Source organism: Panthera onca, chromosome C2 (assembly GCF_046562875.1).
Source record: "Panthera onca isolate mPanOnc1 chromosome C2, mPanOnc1 haplotype 2, whole genome shotgun sequence".
NCBI lineage: Eukaryota > Metazoa > Chordata > Mammalia > Carnivora > Felidae > Panthera > Panthera onca.
In genome coordinates, this window is record NC_138347.1 from 130,166,974 (window position 1) to 130,193,932 (window position 26,959).

General features: G+C 37.3%; 1 protein-coding gene across 1 annotated transcript in view; it reads left to right on the forward strand.

Moving 5' to 3' along the window:
* Positions 1 to 26,959, forward strand: part of ACAD11 (acyl-CoA dehydrogenase family member 11) — a 91,476-nt gene that overhangs the window by 6,787 nt on the left and 57,730 nt on the right. Inside the window, exons 2-9 of the mRNA XM_060638668.3 lie at positions 1,636 to 1,735; positions 4,383 to 4,508; positions 5,123 to 5,284; positions 6,849 to 7,013; positions 22,205 to 22,346; positions 22,711 to 22,832; positions 24,768 to 24,874; positions 26,103 to 26,229. Coding sequence (XP_060494651.1) covers positions 1,636 to 1,735; positions 4,383 to 4,508; positions 5,123 to 5,284; positions 6,849 to 7,013; positions 22,205 to 22,346; positions 22,711 to 22,832; positions 24,768 to 24,874; positions 26,103 to 26,229 — 1,051 coding nt within the window. The remainder of the gene's footprint in view (positions 1 to 1,635; positions 1,736 to 4,382; positions 4,509 to 5,122; positions 5,285 to 6,848; positions 7,014 to 22,204; positions 22,347 to 22,710; positions 22,833 to 24,767; positions 24,875 to 26,102; positions 26,230 to 26,959) is intronic.

Genomic DNA, 26,959 nt, shown 5'->3' on the forward strand with positions numbered 1-26,959 from the left:
CACCAGCACCTCTATTTCCAGAACATTTCCATCAACCTAGAAAGCAATCCTTACCTACCAATTCTGCCCTCCTCCCATCCCTTAGCAGCCACTAATCCACTTTCTGTCCCTATGGATTTACATACTCTGGACATTTCAAAGAAGTGGAATCATATAACACATGGTCTTTTGTAACTGGCTTTTTTTCACTTAGCGTCATGTTTTCAAAGCCCATTCTTGTTGCGGTATGTATCAGAACTTTATTCCTTCTATGGCTAACAGTCCATTATATGGCTGTGTTACATTTTGTTTATACATCCGTCTATTAATGGACATTTGGGTTATTTCCATTTTGGGGCTGTTGTGAATAATGCTGCTATGAACATTCACGGACAAGGTTTTATACAAATGTATTTTCGGTTCCCTTAGATCTATACCTAGGAGTGGAATTGCTGGGTCATATGGTAACTCTATCTTCAATAAAAAGGTTTTTGCTTTTTCTTTATATTTCACTTATGTCATTTACTATCTTGAAAGGCTGGTACTTCATATATGATTGCATCATCAAAAAATGCATCAATCAGACTTTTGGCATTAAAAAAAATGTTGTAAGTTTCATTGCTCTTTGTAGCATCACAAATAAATTTTCCCATGTCCCAATAATCAACATAGCTTGAGGTGATCCCATTCTTGACCACTGGCAATGATCTCTATTTTTCCATGTTAAAAGGCACCCACACAGGTTTAGATGGTGCCAAAATCAGTGTTCTTAGATATGATTCCTGGGAAGGATGGGTCTGGCTTGTAGAAGAAAGATGTAGACAATGGAGCTGCTACTGCATTCAATCTGTACTAGTTTTGTCCTTTGCAGATAGAAGCTAAAGGCCTAGGGAGAAACTTCAAAGATTTTTTTTCACTTCCTATTACCTATTACTTCAGAGACTGATTCTTTTAATTATTTGTTTAAGGCCTCTCTTTCATGCTTTTGGAATCTTCAAAAGCTGGGTAATTCTAAACTGCTATATTGTGAATGAAGGTGTAAATTGAATAGTTTTGATATCTGGACGATATTTTTAGTCCATGTGAGAATTTTTGCTCTCCTTGCAGGGAAAGCCAATGCCCTGGTATCTATGAGTTCCTTGGGGCACTGTTGTATTTCCCTGGCCCAGATGTTCACCCTGGTCCAGTCACTTCTCTCTTACCAGAATTCCCATTGTGGAGAGCTATACTTAGGTGCTAGCCTTGGTGAAGCATCTGGGGGTTATATCTCTAACAGCAGATGAGGAGCCATTTACCCACCTATTCCAGCATCCTTTAATTAATTTTCTGACTGATCACATACAATTTCTTTTCCCAGCCTTCATTTACTTAGATCTAGGCATTGTTCTAGGGGTACTACTGATAAAATTCATGATTTACAGGCAGGGAGTGAGGTCCTCTCTTCTACCTCTGTGGATTACAGATTCTCCAGCTGCCACTGTGTTATCTGCTTTATATCATCCCAAAACTAGTGTTTTGAGCTGCTGGTAGCACCTCTGTTGATTTCCCAGCACTGAAATTTATTTATTTTCATTTTGTGCTTCTTTTGACATCTTGGTAGCATTTGGGGAAGGAAAATATATCTTTGTAATAGACCTTTTCTCTACTCTTACCCAGATCAGGACAGTCCAATCCAACCTTTTATCTCCAGAAGGGCTATCAAGCATATGTACTCAGAAAAAAACCATCTGGATCACTTCTTCCTAAAGCACATAAGGTATGGTGTACAAATGCAATAATTCTTTTTTAAGTTTACTTATTTTAGAAAGAGAGCAGGGGAGAGGCAGAGGGAGAGGGAGAGAGAGAATCCCAAGCAGGTTCCTTGCTGATGGCACGGAACCCGACACAGGGCTCAAACTCATGAAATGTGAGATCATGACCTGAGCCAAAATCGAGAATCAGACATTCAACTGCCACCCAGACACCCCCCCCCCTTTTTTTTTAAATTTTAGAGTACACGAGCAGGGGAGAGGAGCAGGAGTCGGGGGAGAGAGGGAGAGAGAGAGAGGCAGAGAGAGAAAGAGAGAGAATCCCAAGCAGGCTCCACACTTGGTGTGGAGTCCAACACCGGGTTCGATCCCGTGACCCTGGGATCATGACCTGAGCCGAAATCAGGGGTTGGACACTCAACCAACTGAGCCATACAGGCACCTCTACAAATGCAATAATTCTTTGTTGACAAATAAATGCTTTTTATGCACACACACAAAAAAACATTTTAAATTGCTTTTATTTTTTATTTTTTAAAGTGTTTATTTTTGAGAGAGAGCACTCACAAGCAGGGGAAGGGCAGAGAGAGAGGGAAAAAGAGAATCCGAAGCAAGGCCCAAGCTGTCAGCACAGAGCCCAGTGTGGGCCTCAAACTCATGAACTGTGAGATCATGACCTGAGGCGAAGTCTGACATTTAACCCAACGAGTTACCCAGGCGCCCCTAAATTGCTTTAAAAGTCATCTCATGTTATTAAATAATAGATAATGTATTTTATTTATCAGATGAAAATTTCACTTGAATTGTATCCCTTTTTGTTTTTAAAAAGGACTTGAGGAGGGGTACCTGGGTGGTTCAGTTGGCTAAGCATTGGACTTCAGCTCAGGTCATCATTCCAGCACCAGGGTGCTTACAAACACTTCTGTCACAGCCTATGGCTCTGCTGGCTTCTCTCACCTTGGTCATTGTTTAGTCATGTCCCTGCTCTAGTTAATCTTTATCAACTGCTGCTTTATTACAGCTGTCAAAGTGAGCTGCGTGGTTTCTCCTCCTTAGAAGTCATCAGTCACCGCTGAGTCTGGGGCCAGATAAGTCAGCATCACAGCTCTGCTGTGAGCCATGTCCTGAGGTCCTGAGTGATAGGCTCATATATCTGTCCTGGTTGAGGAGACCCTTTTATCATATTGGGTTCCTGTTTCAGTGTTAGCTTACGTCTCTTTGCCTCCTTTCCCCATGGTTATCTTGAACTCCATGGCAGCCTTGGATACCAGGAAGGATTCCCATCCTCTGCTTTAGAAACAAATACCTCTTTAGATCTCCAGAAAAGCTAGTGCTTTTCCCTTCTACCAACACTCACTGGCCTCCCCCACCACCATGTAGCTGACTGTGCTCAGAGCCTTAGAATAGAGACTTGCCTGAGCCCCCTTGAGAGACAGAAAAAGAGAGAAAGAGTAAATGAGAGCAAGCCAGTGAGCCGTGAATTGCTGAGAACATCTCTTTGTGAAATATTATGAAATTTGTGAAATATTGTGATCAGGAACTGTTGCCTTCATATGAGCAGAGCCAGGATGAAGCCCCATTCACGTGCTATCCTTTAGACTAATTAAATTTCTTTTTTTTTTTTTTTAAGTGCTGGCCTAATTTATAATTGTAATAATTGCTATGACTACATGACTACTTTTAAGGAAAATATTACCCCCCAGGTCATTTGTTGATACTGTTTTAAAATTGATTTGTAGGGGTGCCTGGGTGGCTCAGTTGGTTAAGTATCTGACTTTGGCTCAGGTCATGATTTCATGGTCCGTGAGTTCAAGCCCCATGTCAGGCTCTGTGCTAATAGCTCAGAGCCTGGAGCCTGCTTCGGATTCTATGTCTCCCTCTCTCTCTGCCTCTCCCCTACTTGTACTCTGTCTGTTTCTCTGTCTCTCTCTCTCTCTGTCCCTCTCAAAAATAAATAATAAACATTAAAAAATTAAAAAAAATTTTTTTACATATTTGTTTTTGAGAGAGAGAAAGAGAGAGAGACAGAGTGCAAGCAGGAGAGGGGCAGAGAGAAAGGGAGACACAGAATCTGAAGCAGGCTCTAGGTTCTGAGCTGTCAGCAGAGCCCAATGCAGGGCTTAAATCCACGAAATGTGAGATCATGACCCAAACTGACGAAGCCACTGACTGAGCCACCCAGGCACCCTAATATTTAAAAATTTTTTAAATAAAATTGATTTCTAACATTAATGTAAGGTCACAAATAGTTATTAAATTTCTGTGTTTCTAGGGTACCTGGCTGGCTCAGTTGGAAGAGCACATGACTCTTTATCTTAGGGTCAGGAGTTCAAGCCCCACACTGGGTGTAAAGATTACTTAAAAAAAATTAATTAAAACTTAAATTGGGGCACCTGGGTGGCTCAGTCAGTTGAGCCTCTGACTTCAGCTCAGGTCATGATCTTGCAGTTCATGGGTTTGAGCCCCATGTTAGGCTCTGTGCTGACAGCTCAGAGCCTGGAGCCTACTTCGGATTCTGTGTCTCCCTCTCTATCTCTCTCAGCCCCACCCCTGCTCATACTCTGTCTTTCTCTCTCAAAAATAAACATCAAAAAAAAATTTTTTTAACTTAAATTTCTGTGTTTCTAATTTTTAATAATCCATCATCCTATTTAGATTGATAGAGAATTTAAAGTCCAGAAAGCTTTGTTTTCAGTTGGATTCCCCGTTCCCAAGCCTTTATTGTACTGCAGTGATGCTTCTATCATTGGAACAGAATTTTACATGATGGAACATGTGCAGGTAAATTAACACTTAATCTTTATTGTTGCTTTTATTTTTAATCGTGAAAATTAGATGTTAATAAATAATAGTTTATTAGTTAACATTTTAGGTAATTTGCTTTGCAAGGGCTTAAACTTTCATTTGAATTTGAGCACAGGCAGTGTAGGAGGGATGAAATAGACTAGGAACAAATTTAGTAATTAGCACGTGTTGACTTATTCTCAAATTTTCCTCTAGATGGCAATAAAGAGCTATATGTAGTGGCAATAACCAAACCCTCCAGATGGTGGACAGAAAAATACTACTCCAAAGAGAATATCAATCCCTTAAGAACAATAAATTCAAAGTGTTTAAAAAAAAAAAAAATTATTTTGTAAACTGTAACTTGAGAGTAGTTTTGTCCATTAAGTTCATTTTGGAATATCGTTGTATTTTCCCTTTGGCATACATATTCTATTAAACATGTTTTCCTAAGTGAATGTTTTTCTAGCATATTCTACAAAGAATTGTTTTTGCTGGAAAACTGTTATCCTGATTTTTTTTTGTGGACAATGGGGGATTATGACATTACAAGTAATTGGAGTGAAAAAATGTATTTTGTTTTAAATTATCTATTGTAATTGTTTCTATAGGGCCGAATCTTTCGTGATTTTACAATTCCTGGAGTTAGCCCAGCAGAACGCTCAGCCATATATGTGGCCATGATAGAAACCTTGGCTCGTTTACATTCCTTGAATGTACAGTCGTTGCAGCTGGAAGGATATGGTAGAGGTGCTGGGTACTGCAAAAGACAGGTAATGCGTCCACATGAAGAGCTCCTTTTCTCAAGTTCTTGGAAATAATATCCTTGATTAGTCAAAATAAAAACCCATTATACTTTCCTGAAATTTGGGTATAACTTTTAATATCAACCTTTATATTGGCTTTTTGTTAGCAGAAAATAATTTTATATTTTTAGATCAGGTTTGTTCAGCCTAAGCTTCTGTAACTAACAACATGTACATGGATGCAAATTTAAAGCTTTTATGCCTCTTCACTTAATTTATCAATATGTTTTCTATACAGTTTTCCTTTTGAAGTTAACATTTATTAAGCACGATTGTGTGTGTTTAATACTTCCTGAGTACACTGTTAAATATCAAGAAAATAGAAATAAGTTCTTCCCCTAAAGGAACATTTTTTTGAGAGACCTATACATGAATCTCATTTATGTGAAACTTGAAAATAGAATAAAGGAGTATATGATATAGTAGTAAATTGTTTGGTACTCATCATGAGAGCTGTTCTATTTAGAGGGTGCATATCAGTGTGCCCTTACTTGGGTGGGGAAAGCTTTGTGGGAGAGATCTGTCTTGCACTGTGTATTTAAGTAAAGAGAAAATCTAGAGTGATAGGGAAGAGATGGTGAGCATTTCAAACCAAAGAGACAGCAAGACCAGATATGTATGGGACTATTTGCCTATGTCTGTCTGTCTGTCTGTCTTTCTGTCTTTTTGAGGGGGGCTAAGGGAAGAGAGAAGGGAGTAAGATTTAGAGAGTACTCACACTATGCCAGGCCCCATGGTAGGTAGGTTGCTGACCTACTCTTTTAAAATCTTCGTAATAACCCTAAGACATAGGTATTATTTATTACCCTCATTTTGCACATGAGGAATCTAAGGGCTACTGCATATCGAATAATACGTGAATAAGTGGCTTAGGCATAATTTATACTTGAGTCTGTATGATTCCACAGATGAAGGTCTTTACTGCACTAAGTTGACCAGAGATACCTTGGGCAATGGGGAGAGAACTATGAGCTGATGAAAAATATGGTTTCAATTGATGGAGGACTTTGAGTATAATTTGATTTGTTTGTATTTGATTCTAAGAACAATAAAAAGTCTTTGCACTCCTTATACCTGAAATATATTTAGAAGATTCTGTGGGTAATAAGAAAAAGTATTAAAATGAAAAGTAAAAATCTCCCTTCTTCTCCCAGCCCCCATATTTCCTTTTTCAGAGATTACTTGTTTCTTGTGACCCTTCCAGAAATCTGCTATAACTTTTTATTTGTGTATATATGTGTTTGTGTACATTCTTTTATTCTTTCACGAAATAGTTGCAGAATAGAGGCTAGAACCCACATTTCTTGATCCCTGTGCCAGTATTTTTTTTCCTGATAAAAATCTAAGTTAGTAAAAGGGAACTAGATGGAAGAGAGATTTAAATGTTTTAGGTTCATGTGAACGTCACTTAGAGGGATTTGTCTGGAGCATTGAGGAATAAAACCAAATTTGATATGATTGAATTTTGTTTAAATTTGGAACCTAAGTTCTATGTTCAACTTTACAATTTTTCTTATTTATATATCTTTAGGTATCAACCTGGATAGAGCAATATAAAGCTGCAGCTCATCAGGACATCCTTGCCATGAACCAGCTATTTCACTGGCTAATGAAAAACTTGCCAGATAATGACAATGAAGAAAATTTGATTCATGGAGACTACAAACTAGATAACATAGTTTTCCACCCTACAGAGGTATTTAAGCTGTATTTATAATAAATTAATTAGGTCTTAGCACTTTTGACTTGGGACACAAGTACTAGCTAGATATTCCCCTCAGGGTTCCAATGGAGCCCAGCCCAGCCCAGCCCAGCCCAACCCAACCCAACCCAACCCAACCCAACCCAACCCAACCCAACCTCACTCTTCCTCTTTGGTACTGTCTTCACCACTCAAAACTTTCAGAAATGAGTCCTATAGATTTTATGGCATAGGTAACTGCCTACTTTTAAGGCCAAGTGCAATCCTCAGGGTATCTGACTTACTGCTTAAAGGGGATTTGGGAACTTACATGCATGTCACTGTTTTCTTCAGAAAAGTTTTTCATCTACAACAAGTATTTAGCTTACCCATATTCTTGCTCTTTTGGTTCACCTTCAGTTCCCTTTTCTTATCTCATGAAGAATTTTTAATGTGACTATTATAAGCTCAGAGAGGACAGAATTCCAAACGCCTCTTTTGACGGTTTGAAATAATTATATGAGCTTAACGTGACCTTGCTCTGTGTAAATGTACACAGTGTCATCTTTATAAAAGATTCAAACAATTAAAAACTATAACCTCCCTCCACTGAGCACAGACTGTGAAGTCTGGGATTGGAGGAATATGGTGGGAGCGAGGAAACCATCTCAGTCCTCCTCATTACCTGTATGCCATTTAACAAGATATTAATTCTGACATTAATGTGAAAGATTTATAGTTTCCTGAATCCTACTTGTTAAAAAGAGTTTTTTCTGGGTTGATTAATTTTCTCAGATGCTGAGATGTTTTAGGGCAGTAAGAACTGCTCTGAATTCGCGTGCTAAGCTTCTGGATTTCATGTTCTCTCCATACAGGAAGAGGACAGGAGAAAAATAGCATTGTAAATTACATTGCTGTCATAATTCAAAGTAGTACTGTATCAAGTAAGAATTCAAATATAGCATAAAGACGTGAGTACATTCACCAGCAAGACAGAAAACATAGGAAAGTAAATTTTGATATTAAAATTATGTGTATGTAATTATAAATGTGTATGCGTAGACTTTTGTTAATGGCACTGATGAATTCTGAAATAACTTTGTTAAATATAGATTAGGAAAATTAAACAATGCTAATTAATAACTTGGAAAAAATTTTTAAAAAATTTTTTAACGTTTATTTATATTTGAGAAAGAGAGACAGGGAGTGAGTGGGGGAGGGGCAGAGAGAGAGGGAGACACAGATTCCGAAGCAGGTTCCTGGCTCTGAGCTGTGAGCACAGAGCCTGACGTGGGTCTCAAACCCACGAACCGTGAGATCATGACCTGAGCCCAAGTTGGTTTCTTAACCAACTGAGCCACCCAGGTGCCCCATAACCTACAAAAAATTTTAAAGCTTATACCTTTAAACCTAGCAGGATCAAGCCTGTATTTGATCTGTACCATAGAAGTGTCTAATATTTTAAGAGCCTATCTTTGAATAATTCAGGGTTTTCTATGGGTTCTGTAACCATGTACTTTTCTACTCATTGCTTAAGCAAGGAAGGAAAAATTCAGACCTAGATCTCTTGAATTTTGTGTCATCTACCAACATGTTTAAATTTAGGATTAATCATAATACGCTGAAAATAATGGCAAAAACACTAAGTACTAAATGGTTACTCCCTTTTAATTTTTAATCTCCTATTAGAAAACCACTTCTTTTTTTTTTTTTAAATATATGAAATTTATTGTCAAATTGGTTTCCATACAACACCTAGTGCTCATCCCAACAGGTGCCCTCCTCAATACCCATCACCCACCCTCCCCTCCCTCCCACCCCCCATCAGCCCTCAGTTTGTTCTCAGTTTTTAAGAGTCTCTTATGCTTTGGCTCTCTCCCACTCTAACCTCTCTCTTTTTTTTTTCCTTCCCCTCCCCCATGGGTTCCTGTTAAGTTTCTCAGGATCCACATAAGAGTGAAAACATATGGTATCTGTCTTTCTCTGTATGGCTTATTTCACTTAGCATAACACTCTCCAGTTCCATCCACGTTGCTACAAAGGGCCATATTTCATTCTTTCTCATTGCCACGTAGTACTCCATTGTGTATATAAACCACAATTTCTTTATCCATTCATCAGTTGATGGACATTTCGGCTCTTTCCATAATTTGGCTATTGTTGAGAGTGCTGCTATAAACATTGGGGTCCAAGTGCCCGTATGCTGATGTATCCCTTGGGTAAATTCCTAGCAGTGCTACTGCTGGGTCATAGGGTACGTCTATTTTTAATTTTTTGAGGAACCTCCACGCTGTTTTCCAGAGCGGCTGCACCAGTTTGCATTCCCACCAACAGTGTAAGAGGGTTCCCGTTTCTCCACATCCTCTCCATCATCTATAGTCTCCTGATTTGTTCATTTTGGCCACTCTGACTGGCGTGAGGTGATATCTGAGTGTGGTTTTGATTTGTATTTCCCTAATGAGGAGCGACGTTGAGCATCTTTTCATGTGCCTGTTGGCCATCCAGATGTCTTCTTTAGAGAAGTGTCTATTCATGTTTTCTGCCCATTTCTTCACTGGATTATTTGTTTTTCGGGTGTGGAGTTTGGTGAGCTCTTTATAGATTTTGGATACTAGCCCTTTGTCCGATATGTCATTTGCAAATATCTTTTCCCATTCTGTTGGTTGCCTTTTAGTTTTGTTGATTGTGTCCTTTGCTGTGCAGAAGCTTTTTATCTTCATGAGGTCCCAATAGTTCATTTTTGCTTTTAATTCCCTTGCCTTCGGGGATGTGTCAAGTAAGAAATTGCTACGGCTAAGGCCAGAGAGGTCTTTTCCTGTTTTCTCCTCTAGGGTTTTGATGGTTTCCTGTCTCACATTCAGGTCCTTTATCCATTTTGAGTTTATTTTTGTGAATGGTGTAAGAAAGCGGTCTAGTTTCAACCTTCTGCATGTTGCTGTCCAGTTCTCCCAGCACCATTTGTTAAAGAGACTGTCTTTTTTCCATTGGATATTCTTTCCTGCTTTGTCAAAGATGAGTTGGCCATACGTTTGTGGGTCTAGTTCTGGGGTTTCTATTCTATTCCATTGGTCTATGTGTCTGTTTTTGTGCCAATACCATGCTGTCTTGATTACAGCTTTGTAGTAGAGGCTAAAGTCTGGGATTGTGATGCCTCCTGCTTTGGTCTTCTTCTTCAAAATTACTTTGGCTATTCAGGGCCTTTTGTGGTTCCATGTGAATTTTAGGATTGCTTGTTCTAGCTTCGAGAAGAATGCTGGTGTGATTTTGATTGGGATTGCATTGAATGTGTAGATAGCTTTGGGTAGTATTGACATTTTGACAATATTTATTCTTGAAAACCACTTCTTATAGGATTAAAGTTGCCAAACAGGTGTCAACTTCCTTTAGATAAGCAGAATATTCAGTAGTTCTTCCAACTATTTTTTAAAAAAGAAACAACTTCTAGAGGCACAGCATGAAGCTATTTCTCTGCAATACCAATTTGTGACATGTATCTTTATCTTTTATTAGAGTTATATGGTATCTAGTAAAATTTCTTCTACTTTATACCCAATAATCTCATAATTATTAGTTAAATTTAATTAATTTCTGCCTCCTATTTAAATATTGTAGCTAATTTTTTTATGGAAGTAACATATGGTTGGCAGAGTACAAGTCAACTAGCATTTATTCATTACCAACTATTTGCTCTGAAAGATGGAGTTGGAAAGGAAGTACAGCTCTTAATGAGGTCGAAACACAACTGTAGAGAAAAATATATAACAGCAGAGAACAATATATATCCAAGTGCTAAAGTATGTCCTACAAAATGAACTGTAAGAGCAGTCAGAGGGAAAGATACACTGTGCTGGCATTGAAAGCTGTGAAATAGCTTAATAGTTTATCTTTTCCACCTCATTTTTTATTTTTATTTACTTATTTTTTAATGCCCTTCTTATTTATTTATTTTCTTAAGTGAACTCTACCCCCAGTGTGGGGCTTGAACTCATGATCCCAAGATCAAGAGTTGCATGCTTTAGCCACTGAGCCAGCCCGGCACCCCTCCACCTCGCTTTTTTAGATTTCATAAGTAAATGGGAAAATATTAGATTATATGCTTTTTTTGTGAAGGCACTCCACAAATCAGAAAATCAATCCTTGGACTATAGCGAGCTGAATATGTGTATGTATGTGCTCACCTGTATATATTCCTAACACTATGATTGAAGGCTTTTTAGTTTTTTTCTTTGAGGATAAGGATTATGTCTTAATTTTTTTTTATCTTCGTCTCTAGAGTCCATATGGATGCTCAATAAATGGGGACATGCTACTCTATTACCTCCTTTAAAGCAATGACTGTAGCATTTATGAAGCAGGTGTTTATGTTTCTGAATCAATCTAAGTTGAAAGAATTTATTTTAATTAATCACTATTTCTATATCCTATGTTTCTGCTTAATTTTTATTCTCTGACAATGTGACCTTAAAGCAAATAATTTAACCTCTCTTTGTGCTTCAGTTTTTATTTTAATTTGTTTTTATTGATGCCTAATTGATATTTAACATTATATTAGTTTAGGTGTACAATATAATGATTTGATACTTGCATATACTATGAAACAGTCACCACAATAAGTATTGTTTCTCCCTTCACCATATGTAGTCACATAATATACAATATAATGTTGTTGACTCTAGACTCTAGTGCATTGTATCCTCATGACTTACTTATTTTATGGGGAAGTTTGTACCTCTTAACCCCTTCTCCCATTTCACCCACACCATATACCTTCTTACCTCTGGCAACTATGAGTCTGCTCTCTGCATGTTATGTATGAGTTTGGTTATATTTGTTTTGCTTGTTCGTTGGTTTTGTTTTTTTAGATTCCACATATAAGTGAAATCATATGGTATTTGTCTTCCTTTGTCTAACTCACTTCACTTAGCATTATACCCTCAAAGTCCATTCATGTTGTCACAAATGGCAAGCTTTCATTCTTTTTTATGGCTGAATAGCATTCCAATGTGTGTGTGTGTGTGTGTGTGTATCTCACATCTTTATCCATCCACCAATGGATGCTTTAGTTGTTTTACTATCTTTGCTATTGTGAATAATACTGCAGTGAACGTAGGGGTGCATATATCTTTTCTAATTAACGTCTACATTTTCTTCATATAAATATACAGAAGTAGAGTTGCTGGATCATGTGGTAGTGCTCTTTTCTTTTGAGGAAATTTCATACTGTTTTTCATAGTGGCTGCATCGATCTACATTCCCACCAGTGATGCACAAAGGTTCCCTTTTCTCCATATCCTCACTAGCACTTGCTATTTCCCATCTTTTTGAAAATAGCCATTATGACAGGTGAGAGATGATATCTCATTGTGGTTTTGATTTGTATTTCCCTGATGATTAGTGTTGCTGAGCATTTTTTTCATGTGACTGTTGGCCATCTGTATGCCTTCTTTGGAAAAGTGTCTATTTAGATCTTCTGCCTGTCATTTAATCAGATTGTTTTTTTGTTATTGAATTATATGAGTTCTTTATCTATTTTGGCTATTAACCCCTTATGAATATATGACTTGCAGATATCTCAGGAGGTTGCCTTTTTATTTTATTGAGTTTCCTTTCAATTTTATTTTATTTAGTTTATTGAGTTTCCTTTCAATAAAGGAGGTTTGTAGAGGTTTGTAGAGCTGTGTAGAGGTTTTTAGTCTGATGTAGTTCCATTTGTTTATTTTTGCACTTGTTGCCTTTGCCTGGAATCAGTTACATATATGTATACATATATGTATATATATACTGCCAAGAGCAACGTCAAATAGCCTACTGCCTATGTTTTCTTCCAGGAATTTTGTGGTTTCTGGTCTTATATTCAAGTCTTTAATCCAGTTTGATTTCATTTATGTATGGTGAAAGATAGAGGTTCAGTTTCATTCTTTTGCATGTGGCTGTCCAATTTTCCCAATACCATTTATTAAAGAGACTGTCTTTTCCCCATTGTATATTCTTGCCTCCTTTGTCACAAATTAATTGACCATATGTGGGTGGGGTTTTTTCCTGGGCTCTTTATTCTGTTTGATTTATCTTTATGTCTATTTTGTGCCAATACTGTTTTGATTATTATAGCATTGTAATTGAAATCAGGAAGCATGATGCTTCGAGCTTTATTCTTTCTCAAGGTGGCTTTGGCTATATGGGATCTCATGTGCTTCCATACAAATTTTAAGATTCTTCGTTCTATTTCTGTGGAAAATTCTACTGGAATTTTGGTAGGAATTGCACTGAATCTATAGATTGCTTTGGATAATATGGATATTTTAATAATATTCTTCAGTCTATGAGCATGGGATATCTTTCCGTTTGTTTGTGTGTTCTTCAGTTTCTTTCATCAGTGTTGTATAGTTTTCATTATACAGATCTTTTACCTGCTTGGTTAAACTTAGTCCTAAGTATTTTATTCTTTTTGGTGCAGTTGTAAGTGGAACTGTTTTCTTAATTTCTCTTTCTGATAGTTTGTGGTTACAGCATAAAAACACAACAGTGTTGTATGTTGATTATGTATCCAGCAACTTTACTGAATTTGTTTATTGTAATACTTTTTTTTGGTGGAGTCTTGTAGAAATTTCTATGTGTAGAATCATATTGTCCACAAATGGTGACAGTTTCACTTCTTCCTTTCCAATTTAGATGCATTTTAATTTCTGTTTCTCATGTAATTGCTCTGGACTTCCAACACTATGTTGAATGAAAGTATCAAGAGTGGGCATTCATGTCTTGTTCCTGATTGTTAGAGGAAAAGTTTTCAGCTTTTTACCATTGAGTATGTTTGCTGTGGGCTTATCATATATGGGCCTTTTTAGGTTGAGGTACATTCACTATAATAGCTTTTTTGAGAGTTTTTATCATAAATGGATATTGAATTTTGTCAAATGTTTTTTCCACATCTACTTAGATGATCACATGATTGTTAGCCTTCATTTTCTTAATGTGGTATGTAACATTGATTTATTTGCACATGTTGAAACATCCTTGCATCCCTGGAATAAATTCCACTTCATCATGTTGTATGATCTTTTCAATGTATTGTTGAATTTGTTTGCTAATATTTTGTTGAAGATCTTTGCATCTATGTTCATCAGGGATATTGGCCTGTAATTTTCTGTTTTTCTGGTGTCTTGCCTATCTTTGGTATCGAGGTAATGCTGGCTTATAAAATGAGTTTGGAAGCATTCCATTCTCTTCAGTTTTTTGGAAGAGTTTGAGAAGGATAGATATTAAATCTTAGTAAAAGTTGGATAGAATTCACCAGTAAAGCTGTCTGGTCCTGGACTCCTGCATCTGCAACTCTGTTTCCTTCCCTAAGTTAGGGATATTTTCAGTCATTATTTCTTCAAATAAGTTTTCTGTTCCTTTCTCTCTCTCTCTTCTCTTGGACCCCTATAACACAAATGTCATTCCACTTGATGTTTCATAGGTCCCTTAAACTATTGTCACTGTTCAAATTTTTTTTCTTTTTGCTGTTAGATTTTGGTGAGTTTCACTCCCCCATTTTCTAGGTCACTGATCCTTTCTTCAGCTTCATCTAGTCTGTTGTTGAACCCCTCTTGTGTATCTTTCAGTTCCGTAGCTGCATTCTTCAGCTTTCTAATTTCTGTTCGGTACTTCCTTATATTTTCAATCTCTTTGTTGAAGCTCTTGCTGTGTTCATCTACTCTTCTGAAATCGGTAAGCATCTTTATGACCATTACTTTGAATTCTTTATCAGGTAAATTATTTATCTCCATTTCATTAAGATTTTTTCTGGAGTTTTATCTTGTTGTTTTGTTTGGAACCTATTCCCTTTACCTCATTTTGCTTGATTCTCTGTCTTTGTTTCTATGTATTAAGCACAACAGCTATCTCTCCCAGTCTTAAAGGAGAGGTCTCAGGAAGGTAGAATGTATTTCAGTCTGCTCTCTGTGCAGTCCCCTGAGGGTGGTAGCCTGCCAAGGACTGTCTCTCTGATCATTTCAGCCACCATGGGGCCCAGAAATGCAAACCCCCTGGCCACCAGAGCCAGGCACTCAAGAGGTATCCCTTCTGTGGACAGCATACACCTGTCAGCTTTGGTGGGGCCATAGGGAGGGATGGGTCAGGACAGTACCATCCATTGGATTTACTGGGGTGAGGCCTCAAGGGAGCACCCAGCTGGGTAGCCTATTTGCTGAGGTCAGTGAGGCAGAGCCATTTGGTAGCACAGGGCCAGGGCAAGCAGCACTAGCAAGATAGAGAATGCAAAAATGGCACCTGCCATCATCTTTATCCCCAGAGAGAGTTCGAATAGACCCCTGCCACTCCCACAGATGATTTAAGATTAGCCAGTAAATCTTTTCATATATGATCTAAGTTCTTTCCAACCTGCTGCTTTTGTGCTGGGATCCAAGATGGGTAAGTCTGTGCATGAGCCCTTTAAGAGTGGAGTCTCCATTTCCTGGAGCCTTTTGGTTCTTCTGGTGTTTTGGTTTTCAAAGCCAGACATTTTGGAGGCTCATCTCCCTGGTGCAGTTCCCAAGGATGGGAATACCTCATATGGGGCTTGAACCCCACACTCCTCAGGGATATAGTCCATATTTGTGGGATCCCTCCTGCTTGTGGGTTGCCACACTGGAGTGTGGGGTTTTGGTGAGACTACATCTCTACCTCTCCTACCCATCTTGATGTACCCCCCCTTTTTTAATATTTTATTTTTAAGTTATCTCCACACCCAACATGGGGCTCAAACTCACAACCTCAAGATCAAGAGTTGCATGCTTCACTGACTGAGCCAGCCAGGTGCCCTTGATGTAGCCTTTTTATCCTTTATTGTGGTGGAGCTGTTCAGCTAGTTTTCAGGTCTTTTTCAGAGACAGTTCTATATGGAGCTGAAGATATGATGTTTGTGGAAGAGTTGAGTTCAAGGTTTTCCTATGCTACTATTTGAACCACTCACTTATTTTAATTTTTTATTTTAAAATAATTATGGACTCACAAGAAGTTGTAAAATGAGTACAGAGGGGTCTTATATACCTGTCATCCAAATTTCCCAAATGGATCTCACACAACTGTAGTATATTTCAAAGCCAGGGAATTGACATTGTGTGCCTTTTAAGTTGGATAAAGAAATACCAAAATTTCAGGGTTGCTGGGAAGCTAAAATGAAATAGTCAGTTTGGAGCAAGTAGCTAGTACCTGGCATAGCTGTGCTCAACTTGTTTCAATTCTCTTTTTCTTTTCCATTTTTTTCCTCTCTTTCTCTATTTTACTTTTCTAAAATTGCCTATCAAGCTCTATTCTTCATAAAACTAGTAAGGTAAAAGTAAGTATTTCATAATATGTACTAAAACTTAAGCAGTGGTTGTAGGGGATCAAATTATAGGAGACTTATAAGTTGTACTTTTCTGTAATGTACAAGGTTTGAGGTTTTATCATTTTGTGTTTTTTCCGAAGAATAGCATGTTTTATTTTTGTTGTCAGAAAACATAAGAAAGAAGACAAAAACAAATTTAAATGATAAACCTTCCAGGAATGTGTGTGGTAAGCCAGTAAAGGATTACTAAAAAGGGTATGGCAAAACCAAAGCTTATTACTCAGTTTTGCAATCCCTATTTTCCATTTACTTATATGTAAAGTATTTGAAGCATGATTGAGCGAGTATTTCAGTAGTACAACATGCTTACTGCAATGTTTAGAAGAAATCCAGTTTTCCTGAAAAATATTGTTAATTTTTTTTTTTTTTTTTTTTTTTTTGAGAGAGAGAGAAAGAGTGCAAGCAGGGGAAAGATGCAGAGGGAGTAGAGAGTATCCTAAGCAGGCTCCACGCTCAATGCAGAGCCCAACACAGGGCTTAATCCCACTACCCTGGGATCATGACCTGAGCTGAAATCAAGAGTCAGATGTTCAACCACCTGAGCCACCCAGGTGCCCCCTTGTTAATTTTTTAAACAAGATCTTACCTATTTGGCAGAGAAATGTTTAAGGAGTTTAGTGTGCATTTCAACTTGAAAAACAAGTATATTTAACTAAAAACAGATAAACCTTTTCATCTGTATTCATTAATTAGTAGTCAGATATATTTCAGATAACATTAACAGGTAACTTCTTCTGAAGTCCTCTATCTTAAAGCCTTCTATATATTAATTTATGAAGAAAAAAGATTTGATATGCAAACAAAACGTATTTAAATGGCTTTTTTTTTTTTAACATTTTACTTATTTTTGAGACAGAGAGAGACAGAGCATCAACAGGGGAGGGGCAGAGAGAGAGAGGGAGACACAGAATCGGAAGCAGGCTCCAGGCTCTGAGCCATCAGCCCAGAGCCCGACGTGGGGCTCAAACTCACGGACCGCGAGATCGTGACCTGAGCTGAAGTCGGACGCTTAACCGACTGAGCCACCCAGGCGCCCCTTAAATGGCTTTTTCTTTTTAATTTTCTCCATTATCTCTTAAATGTTAGTGTAGTTGAGGAGAGGCATAGTTATAAAATTTAATTTTATTCCTAGAAAAGATGTGGCATTTGGGTTTTTTTCAACCCCTTTACATTACAGATATTTTAAAAATACTCTTTAGTAAGTGCTCAGTGGTAGTAAAGCCAGGTTTTGAACTCAGGCCTATAGACTTGCAGTGTTGTATATTTTTTTCTACATCATACTGCTTTTCCCCCCTATTGGAATTGGTCAACTTCATTGAAACCCCTTGGGTTGCCTGGGTGGCGCAGTCTGTTGGGCGTCTGACTTCAGCTCAGGTCATGATCTTGTGGTCTGTAAGTTTGAGCCCCGCATCAGGCTCTGTGCTGACAGCTCAGAGCCTGGAGCTGCTTCGGATTCTGTGTCTCCCTCTCTCTCTGCCCCTCCCCCACTCACACTCTGTCTGTCTGTCTGTCTGTCTCTCTTTCTCTCTCTCAAAAGTAAAGATTAAAAAAAAATTAAAAGTAAAAAAGAAATTGAAACCCCTTGTCTTTGACCACACCCTCTTTACCCTCTATTTCTCTCTCTTTTTTAATCTTTAATTTTTTTTTAACATTTATTTATTTTTGAGAGACAGAGCACAAGCAAAGGAGAGGGGGAAACACAGAATCTGCAGGCTCCAAGCTCTGAGCTGTCAGCACAGAGCCCAACGTGGGGCTCGAACTCAAAACTGTGAGATCATGAGCTGAAGTCGGATGCTTAACCGACTGAGCCACCCAGGTGCCTCTGCCTCTCTCTCTCTCTCTCTCTCTCTCTCTCTCTCTCTCTCTCTAAAAGAGAGAGAAAGCACACAAGTGGGGAGAGGGACAGAGGGAGAGAGAGAATCTTAAGCAGGCTTCATGCTTGACATGACCCTGGGATCGTGAGCTGAGCCCAAATCCAGAGTCAGACACTGAACTGACTGAGCCACCCAGGCACCCCTCTTATTTCTTTATACCTCCCCAAGATGCTACAAATTTGATTGCTCACTCTTTAGAATCCATGAACCCCTTATGACTCTATTTGACTTCTTATCCTGCCTGGCCCATGTGGGCATGGATCAGTTATTTCAAAAAGTATTTTCTTTATTATCAATTAAATTAATTCTTTGACTGTGGATATATACAAGTAATATAAGAGTTATAAAGTTTCCTGACCTTATATTTTTTTAATCTTCCAGATTCTTCTCACCTCTTGACTTTATAATAGTCTCTAACCCTAATCTTGGGTCATTTTATTTTTGCTTGAGAATAAAGTCATGAATCACGTTAACAGAATCTGGGACATATGTATGTTGCTTAATTTCATCTAGGCTGTAATCTCATCTTTTCATAAAATCTATGACTTATATACACGTTTTTTTTTTTTTTTCAGATCTTTTCTGTTCTTTGCAAACTATGAAGTTGCTTTTCTCATTTAGATTCCCACTCTCAGTTTATTGTCTTGCCTTCTGCTTAGTTCATTTTTGTCCTTGTAGTCACTTTCTGGCACAAGCTGCTTTCTGGGGATCACAGGCCCCTTGAAGTCCTCTTTACATTGTTGAAGACATTTTAGCACTCTATATACTCTATACAGTCTTTCTTTTTTTTTAAGTTTATTTATATATTTTGAGAGACAGTGCACATGTGAGTTGGGGAGGGGCAGAGATTGAGAGAGAGAGAGAGAGAGAGAGAGAGAGAATTCCAAGTTGGCTCTGCACTGCCAGCATAGAGTCCAGTGCGGGGCTCGAACTCAAAAACCATGAGATCATGACCTGAGCCAAAATCAAGAATCAGTCACTTAACAGACCAAACCACCCAGGAGCCCCAACAAATATCTGTTTCATGCAGGTTGATGGGTCAGATTTTTCTTAAGCTTCATTGCCAAGAAAAGTGGTCACTCTGAAGCAGCTGATTTATTTTTAATCTGTATATGCTGTAAACATTTTGACTGGTCATGCTTCACACTTTATTTTGCCCATTGAAAACTTGAAGCGATGTTTAACTGTCCACACTAACAAAATAACCTTACCTCTAGTTTCATCTTTTTATTTAAAATTCTATTAACATCTTCTTCCCTGCCTTCTTCATCTCCTGTGTGTAATGTTGGATCGCATGTGTTTCTTTTGTTTTGAAAAGGTAATACACACACACACACACACACACACACACACACACACACATTTTAATAAAATCCAGTAGTACAGAAAGCACACTTGGAAAAATAAAACTCAATGTAGAGGATAATCAGCAAAATGAAAAGGAATTTGTGCTGAGGTTTCAGAAAAACTGTCAGAAGTCATTTTATTAATAAGTTCGTTAGCAGGAAGATGAACTAGTAAATGTTCATTTTAACCACTAGGACTTAGACTGAGTTTGTTACAGCTCTGTACACAAACAGGTGTAGATGGTGTTCTCATAAACTATTGCTGCTTTACACTAATTTATAAAGTTTGATGAACCATCAACGTTTCTTACTAGCCATTGTTTTATAGCTTTGTGTGATTACCTAAAAATGTTTTAGATAAATTTAACTACAGAGAAGATTCCCAGGCTTCATTGAAAAAAAGGTAAACATTTATAGCATAAGCAAGTATCTCATCTCCTTTCCCTGGATGGTAAGAGCATAGAAACAAATAAATTAATATAGAGAAAAATGCACCCAATCCTTTTTATTGTTTTCTTAACAAATCTAGCTCATATAGTAATTTACAATACACTATAACCACAACAATAAAAGGTCTTATTAAGTCAAATCATGGAAGAGGGGGTAATCAATTTTTCCTTTAGTTATAATAGAAAATTTTTGAATGCCCACTATATGCCAGCCTCTGTACTTATTGAATATTGGCCACCTATTATGTGACAGTTACTTTGCTAGGAACTGGTAAACAAACACCACATGCTACTTGCCCTCATTTAATCTGCCCACTAACTCTATGCAAGAGGTATATTATGGCTGAGAAAATTTGAGGCTCAGAGAGGTTAACTAGATGGTTCAGAGTCACACAGTCATTCAATGGTGGAGGTATGATTTGAATATAGGTCTGTCTTATTCCAAAATTTGTGCCCTCCCACAAAGTTACAATATGAGTGTGCCAGAGGGGCAGGGGGAGTATAAGCACATACAAAGTCATATAAAGGCATGGAACCCAGTAACCTGCATTGCCTAGCTGAGCCTGCTGTTTTATCTGGCTTGGATAATCTTGTCTAGATGATTGGTGTAGCCTCCTCACTGGCCCCTCTATAGTCTATAGCAGCCAGAGTGACCCTCCTAAAATATGAACCCTATCATGTCACTCCTCTGTACAGAAACCTCCAGTGGAGGTTCCCCCCTCTATACCCCCATTCCTTTCTCCTGCCTCCATACCTTGAAATAACCACAGCCATTGCCATTAGTTTGTTGTATATCCTTTCAACTTTGGGTATTGGTTTATAACCTTTTTATTTAAACAAAAATAGGATAAACTGTACACATTCTACATATTCTGCAAATTGCTTTTTCTCTTATATTTACAGTTGAATAGCCTATGTTTTTTTTTTAAGTTTGTTTATTTTGAGGGAGACAGAGACAACACAAGTGGGGTAGGGGCGGAGAGCAGGAGACAGAATCACAAGCAGGATCCACACTGTCAGCACAGAGCCCGACATGGAGTTTGAACTCATGAAATCGTGAGATCATGATCTGAACTGAAACCAAGAGTCAGACACTTAACTGACTGAGCCACCCAAGCACCCCAAATAGCCTGTGTTACAAAGTAGAATGGGGAAAGTTTTCTGTTTTATTGGTTCCAGATTACATGACTATTTTATGATACTGCCATATGATTGTGAATTTTATCTACATAAAACAAATAACATCTTTTAAACAATTATATTTTTGTATCTACAACATGAAATAACTCATTTTAAAAATTACTGTCGGGGCGCCTGGGTGGCGCAGTCGGTTGAGCGTCCGACTTCAGCCAGGTCACGATCTCGCGGTCCGTGAGTTCGAGCCCCGCGTCAGGCTCTGGGCTGATGGCTCGGAGCCTGGAGCCTGTTTCCGATTCTGTGTCTCCCTCTCTCTCTGCCCCTCCCCCGTTCATGCTCTGTCTCTCTCTGTCCCAAAAATAAATAAAAAATAAATAAAAAACGTTGGGTAAAAATTACTGTTGCCCTAAGAGTGTAATGTTTGTTGTGCAGAAAGATTTTTCACCAGAGCAAACTCTTTAACTATACATGACTTGGCATAGATGCTTGAATTATAAGTAATTATTACAGTTTCTTTAAGAAAAAATTTTTTGATGTTTGTTTATTTTTGAAAGAGTGTGAGTGGGTGAGGAGCAGAGACACAGAATCTGAATCAGGCTCAAGGCTCTGAGCTGTCAGTCCAGAGCCCGACGTGGGGCTCGAACTCGCAAACTGCGAGATGATGACCTGAGCCCAAGTCAGACGCTTAACTGACTGAGCCACTCAGACACCCCAGTAATTACTACAGTTTCTTCTTTACTGTAGTTAACTCTCAGTTGAGCAATTTCAACTGCTTTTGCCTCCACTCATTAGTAGAGATAGTAAGGGTATATAAAGTAAAATGTAGGAGAACTGAGGGCCAATAATGGAGCCAGAGGACTTGGCTCTACATGATCAAGGCTAATGAGTTATTTGATAAATGCAATGTGCCATTGTAGGTAAAGACTGCAAGCTATGGCCTCAGATTTGCTTTTGATGAAAAACAGGATTTCATTTATTTCCTTGTTTTAGTTTTGTATTAAATATGTTAAAACCTTTTCATTTTTAATTGCAGTCTCGAGTTATAGCTGTACTGGATTGGGAGCTTTCAACCATTGGTCATCCTTTGTCAGACTTAGCTCATCTCTCCATGTTCTACTTTTGGCCAAGGACAGTTCCAATGCTAAATCAAAGTTCTTATTTTCAAGAAAACATAGGTATGAAACCATCATGTTGCCTAAATTGCTATTAATATAAAATTATATTTATTATTCTTCATAATTAAAAGGTAAGATTATATAGCAATTTTAGTTAAGAACTTTTAATTAATTTCTTGAAATGTTTCTAAATCATTTTGTTCTTGATTTTTCTGAACATAGCATTTCACTTTTAGCAATTTATGATAAAATATAGCCTTTTTATATACATCATTCTTTTTAGAAGTCAACATTCAGAACATGTTTGTTATTCAGATTAATGGTTATTATATTCAGTTTTATACACATATGCAATTTTATTACAGTTTGAAATAATCACCATGATATCTTTCATTAAATTTTACAGTATGTGCTATTTTTATAGGGATACCATCAATGGAAGAAATGATTTCAATATATTGCCGCTGCAGAGGAATTAATTCTATTCTTCCTAACTGGAATTTCTTTATTGCCCTGGCATATTTTAAAATGGCTAGCATAGCACAGGTAATTCACTCTTTTTAACCTGTGTTTCACTTTTATTTATTAATGTAATGTTCACAATATTTTCTGGTCTTCAGGAGTTTTATATTCTTTGTCCTTAGATCATTTTGCTTTCGATAATGACAAATACCAAATATGGTTGAATATGAATCCAGAATTTACAGAATAGGAACTTGGCAAGGGAAAAAACCGAGTAGCAAAATGTGTTATCACTTTTGGGGGAGGGGAGGGGAGAAAGACATAAAGAGAAAAAGAGAAAGCCATGTGAAGATTCGGTATTACCTGAATATCCATTTTAAGAAAGAGCTAAAATCTTTTAATGATGTTTGCTTCAAATATAAAACCATTTATTAACAAGGGCCATGATAAAGAAAGAAATAATTTTTGCATGTCCCAAAGCCTCGCATAGTACCTAGAATATAGTTGCCTCTTAATATATGTTTTTGAGAGAATAGATGAGTAAAATTTTCCATTTTCTAACAAGGTCATATTTATGTGATTAATTTTGAGAGGAAATTGAGCATACATTTAGTTTTTTATATTATGGCTTCATCTGAAACGTATTTGTCTTTATACTGATTTAGTTTCCATGTGCTTTGAATCTCGGGAGTTTATTTAAGAAACTGAGATGCTTTATCAGTGGCAAAGGGCTAGGGCTTGGTGGAATAAGTAAATAAGAGATTTCAGAAACAAAAAAGAATGGGAAAAGAATTAAGGTTTTTTTCCCCTTGTCTCCAGAGTCCATGCTATCCATGAACAACTGAAATGTCTTCTAGGATATAGTTGTATTACATTTCATCCTGTGTTTTAGAATCATGTTAATCACGTTGATTGGATGGGTTTCTCAAAATAGGGATTATGGTATGTTTTTTATATTTGTCAGCTTCCACGAATAGGCTTTGAATTTAAAATGGATTTTCTTTTCAAACAAAAGTTTGACGTGGGTTATGTTGAAATTAATATGTATGTCATACATTATATGTGGTAACCTTAGAGATGATCATAAACATTCTATTCTAACTATAAATATGAAATTGGAAATGATGGAAAAACTGTTAGGGTATATTATTGCATAAAGAATTACATGAAGAAATAAAACTAAGGAGATTCAGTTGATTGTGTTTGGGTGGAAGAAGCAAGGGAGAGGAGAGTGTGCTATTTTGAAAGCATAGAGCATGGAGAAGAGAGGCACCTGGGTGGCTCAGTTGGTTAAGCGTCCCACTCTTGGTTTCGATTCAGGTCATGATCTCCTGGTTCCTGAGTTCAAACCCCATGTTGAGCTCTGCATTGACAGCAGAGCCTGCTTGGGATTCTCTCTCTCTCTCTCTCTCTCTCTCTCTCTCTCTCTCTCTCTGCCTCTCCCCTGCATGTGTGCTCTGTCTCTCTCTCTCTAAAAATAAATGAACTTTAAAAAAAAAGAACATGGAGAAGAAAGAAAAACTAATTAGAATTCAACTAACACTGGTCAAGGAGACAGTTAACTAATTTAGGAGTCAAAAAAAAATGAGGGAAAATTTTCGTAGAGATCATGTCATTGCCTTCTCTTTAGTTTTATAGTTGTTTTGTTTGTTTGTTTTTTACTTTATTTTTGTGTCTGTAGATTTTCTTCCAGTATGAAGGGAAAATAGTGATCTTTAGAGGTGATATAATTTGCCAATTTGGTATCTTTGTTAGCTTCTGAACTCATTTTCAAGTTTGATTTGATTTCCAGTTATAATTCTGTTAGGATAAGAGTGTGTCAACCAAATTATGCATGTATAACTCTTTAATTTAAGAAGGTGTAATTATCCTTGCATGTAAATAAGTAGAATTGGTGATCTGATTTACATCTTGATACCTTGTGAGTTTAGGGACTCATAGCTGGGAAACTGGAAAGACTAGATAGCTGAAGAACAGTTTTCAATGAATCCTAATTGCTCTATGTTAATTTATTTATAGGGAGTATATCGTAGATATCTTCAGGGAAATAATGCATCTGAGAATAGCTTTCTGTTTGCCAAGATTGTGCAACCTCTGGCAGAAACTGGATTACAACTCTCAAAACGGTAAGCAAAATGAATTCCTTGGATACCTCAAATTAGAGCCTTTATTAGATATATGAAGGTTGTAAACTTTGGGATAGGGACTGTTTTTATTGATTACACCGGGATTGCTGCTGCCAATCACAGTAGTTTTTTGGTAACTCTCTTATATGCCTGAAAATCAAAAGACTTCAAATATAAAAAAAAATTATAATCCATATTCATGATTAAAAGTAATTTTTTTTGCCAACTTGAGTCTATAAACTTTTAAAGACATAGATAAAACTCTCAAATGTTTCGTTTCAACGAACGTAACATAAGTTACTTACATATACCTATTTAAAATTACATATTACAGGGACGCCTGGGTGGCTCAGTTGTTTGAGCATCCGACTCTTGATTTTGGTTCAGGTCATGATCCCAGGGTCGTGGGATTGAGCTCCGTGTGGGGCTCTACACTGTGTGTGAAGCCTGCTTAGGATTCTCCCCAGCCCCTCTCCCCCACTCACACACTGTCTCTGAAAAATAAAATAAAGTAACATAAAAGATGATTTATTAACTTTAGCAGTATTGCTCTTTTCTATCATATTTCATGAAACTTTATTCAATCACTTCATAAGTGTCTCTGAAATCCATATCTCCATCAGTGGAGCACTTTTCAAGGCATCTAATTCACTTGCCAACCACACACTCCCATCTAAGTGCTGTGATCTATAGCACTTACTGAGTGCGTGGATGATGGTGTCCCTGGAAATACTGTCCAAGCCGTAAGTTCCCGTGGCATAACATTAGGACAGTTATGTCTTACAATTCATTATAGATGGATATTTGTGTTCTCCTCAACATAACAGCTGACTGTGTTGCTCTTCATAAAGATCTTTAAAGTTCTTGTTTATAATGACAGCCAACAGTTGTACTTGTGAGGAATATACTAAGAATAATTACTAAATCTATTCAATTTCTTCACTTGCTTTTTTTAGAGATTGTGATAAGTGGCTTTAATAAAGATTCAAAACTACCACTGATTAAGGTCAGGCCAGGCTTATGTTTTACCAAGTAGTGCTTTCAGCTTTAGCGTTTAATGTTCAAAGTAAAGGGATTCTGCATTCATTCCGTAATATGAAAAACTTAAGAAATTAGAAATATGGCTACTCCTGAGGTATATTTTGGGGGAGTTGGGGAAGTCTTCACATTATATTCAGAAGTACAGAATAATGATTTTGGACACCTTTATTACTTTTTTTTAATAAAGGACTTTTGGTACTACGCCACCACAGATTGATACTTCCCAGCAGTTTTTTGTACAGAGTAAGACAGGCCAGGAAGTTCTTATTAGGATGAAGCATTTCATGAAACAACACATCCTTCCAGCTGAAAAAGTAAGTACCATCCAAACAAATAGAATGTATTTGTGCTCAAGGACTGTTGATGAATGACGTCTGTTATCTCTGTTTCTAGGAGTACCATGGTATCCTATCCTATCCTTACCTCATTCCACTCTTCCCCTTAGCACTGAGCTACTGCAGAAGCTGATAAGTTTCTAAAATATGTCAAGGGAATGCTACAGATAAATGATTGGAATTAAAATTCAGTCAAAGGGAATTAACTGTTGTAAAGTTGAGATCCTAAATATATTAGAGTAAAGCATTACTTTAGGGCCTTTGCCTAAGGCTTTTTTTTTTTTTTCTTTATAGACTCCTTTGAGAATTAAGAAAACTGCAGAGTAAATAAGGTGGACATAACCAGAAAATTTTGCATATCATTTCAACCTATTCACAGATATACTACCTCTCTCCCCATAAGTTACTATTTTAAGGTGTTAAGTAAATAACCATAAGTTCACTGAGGATAGAGAAGTAACATGGTACATTCAGCCATTTAGTTAACATGTAAGTATCAGGTACCCTAATAATGGGTTAGGCATCTGGAGAACTATTGAAAGAGAAAGAACAAGACAGAGCTAATGCTTCCACAGAGCTTACACTTTAGCACAAAAGAAAGACATTAAATAAGGAAGATAAATGCTGTGAAGAAAAGATAAAAGCTATTATGAATAATACATAAGGCGGGTGGGGCCAGGTATGTGTTTGAGTTGAACACTGGTGTAGA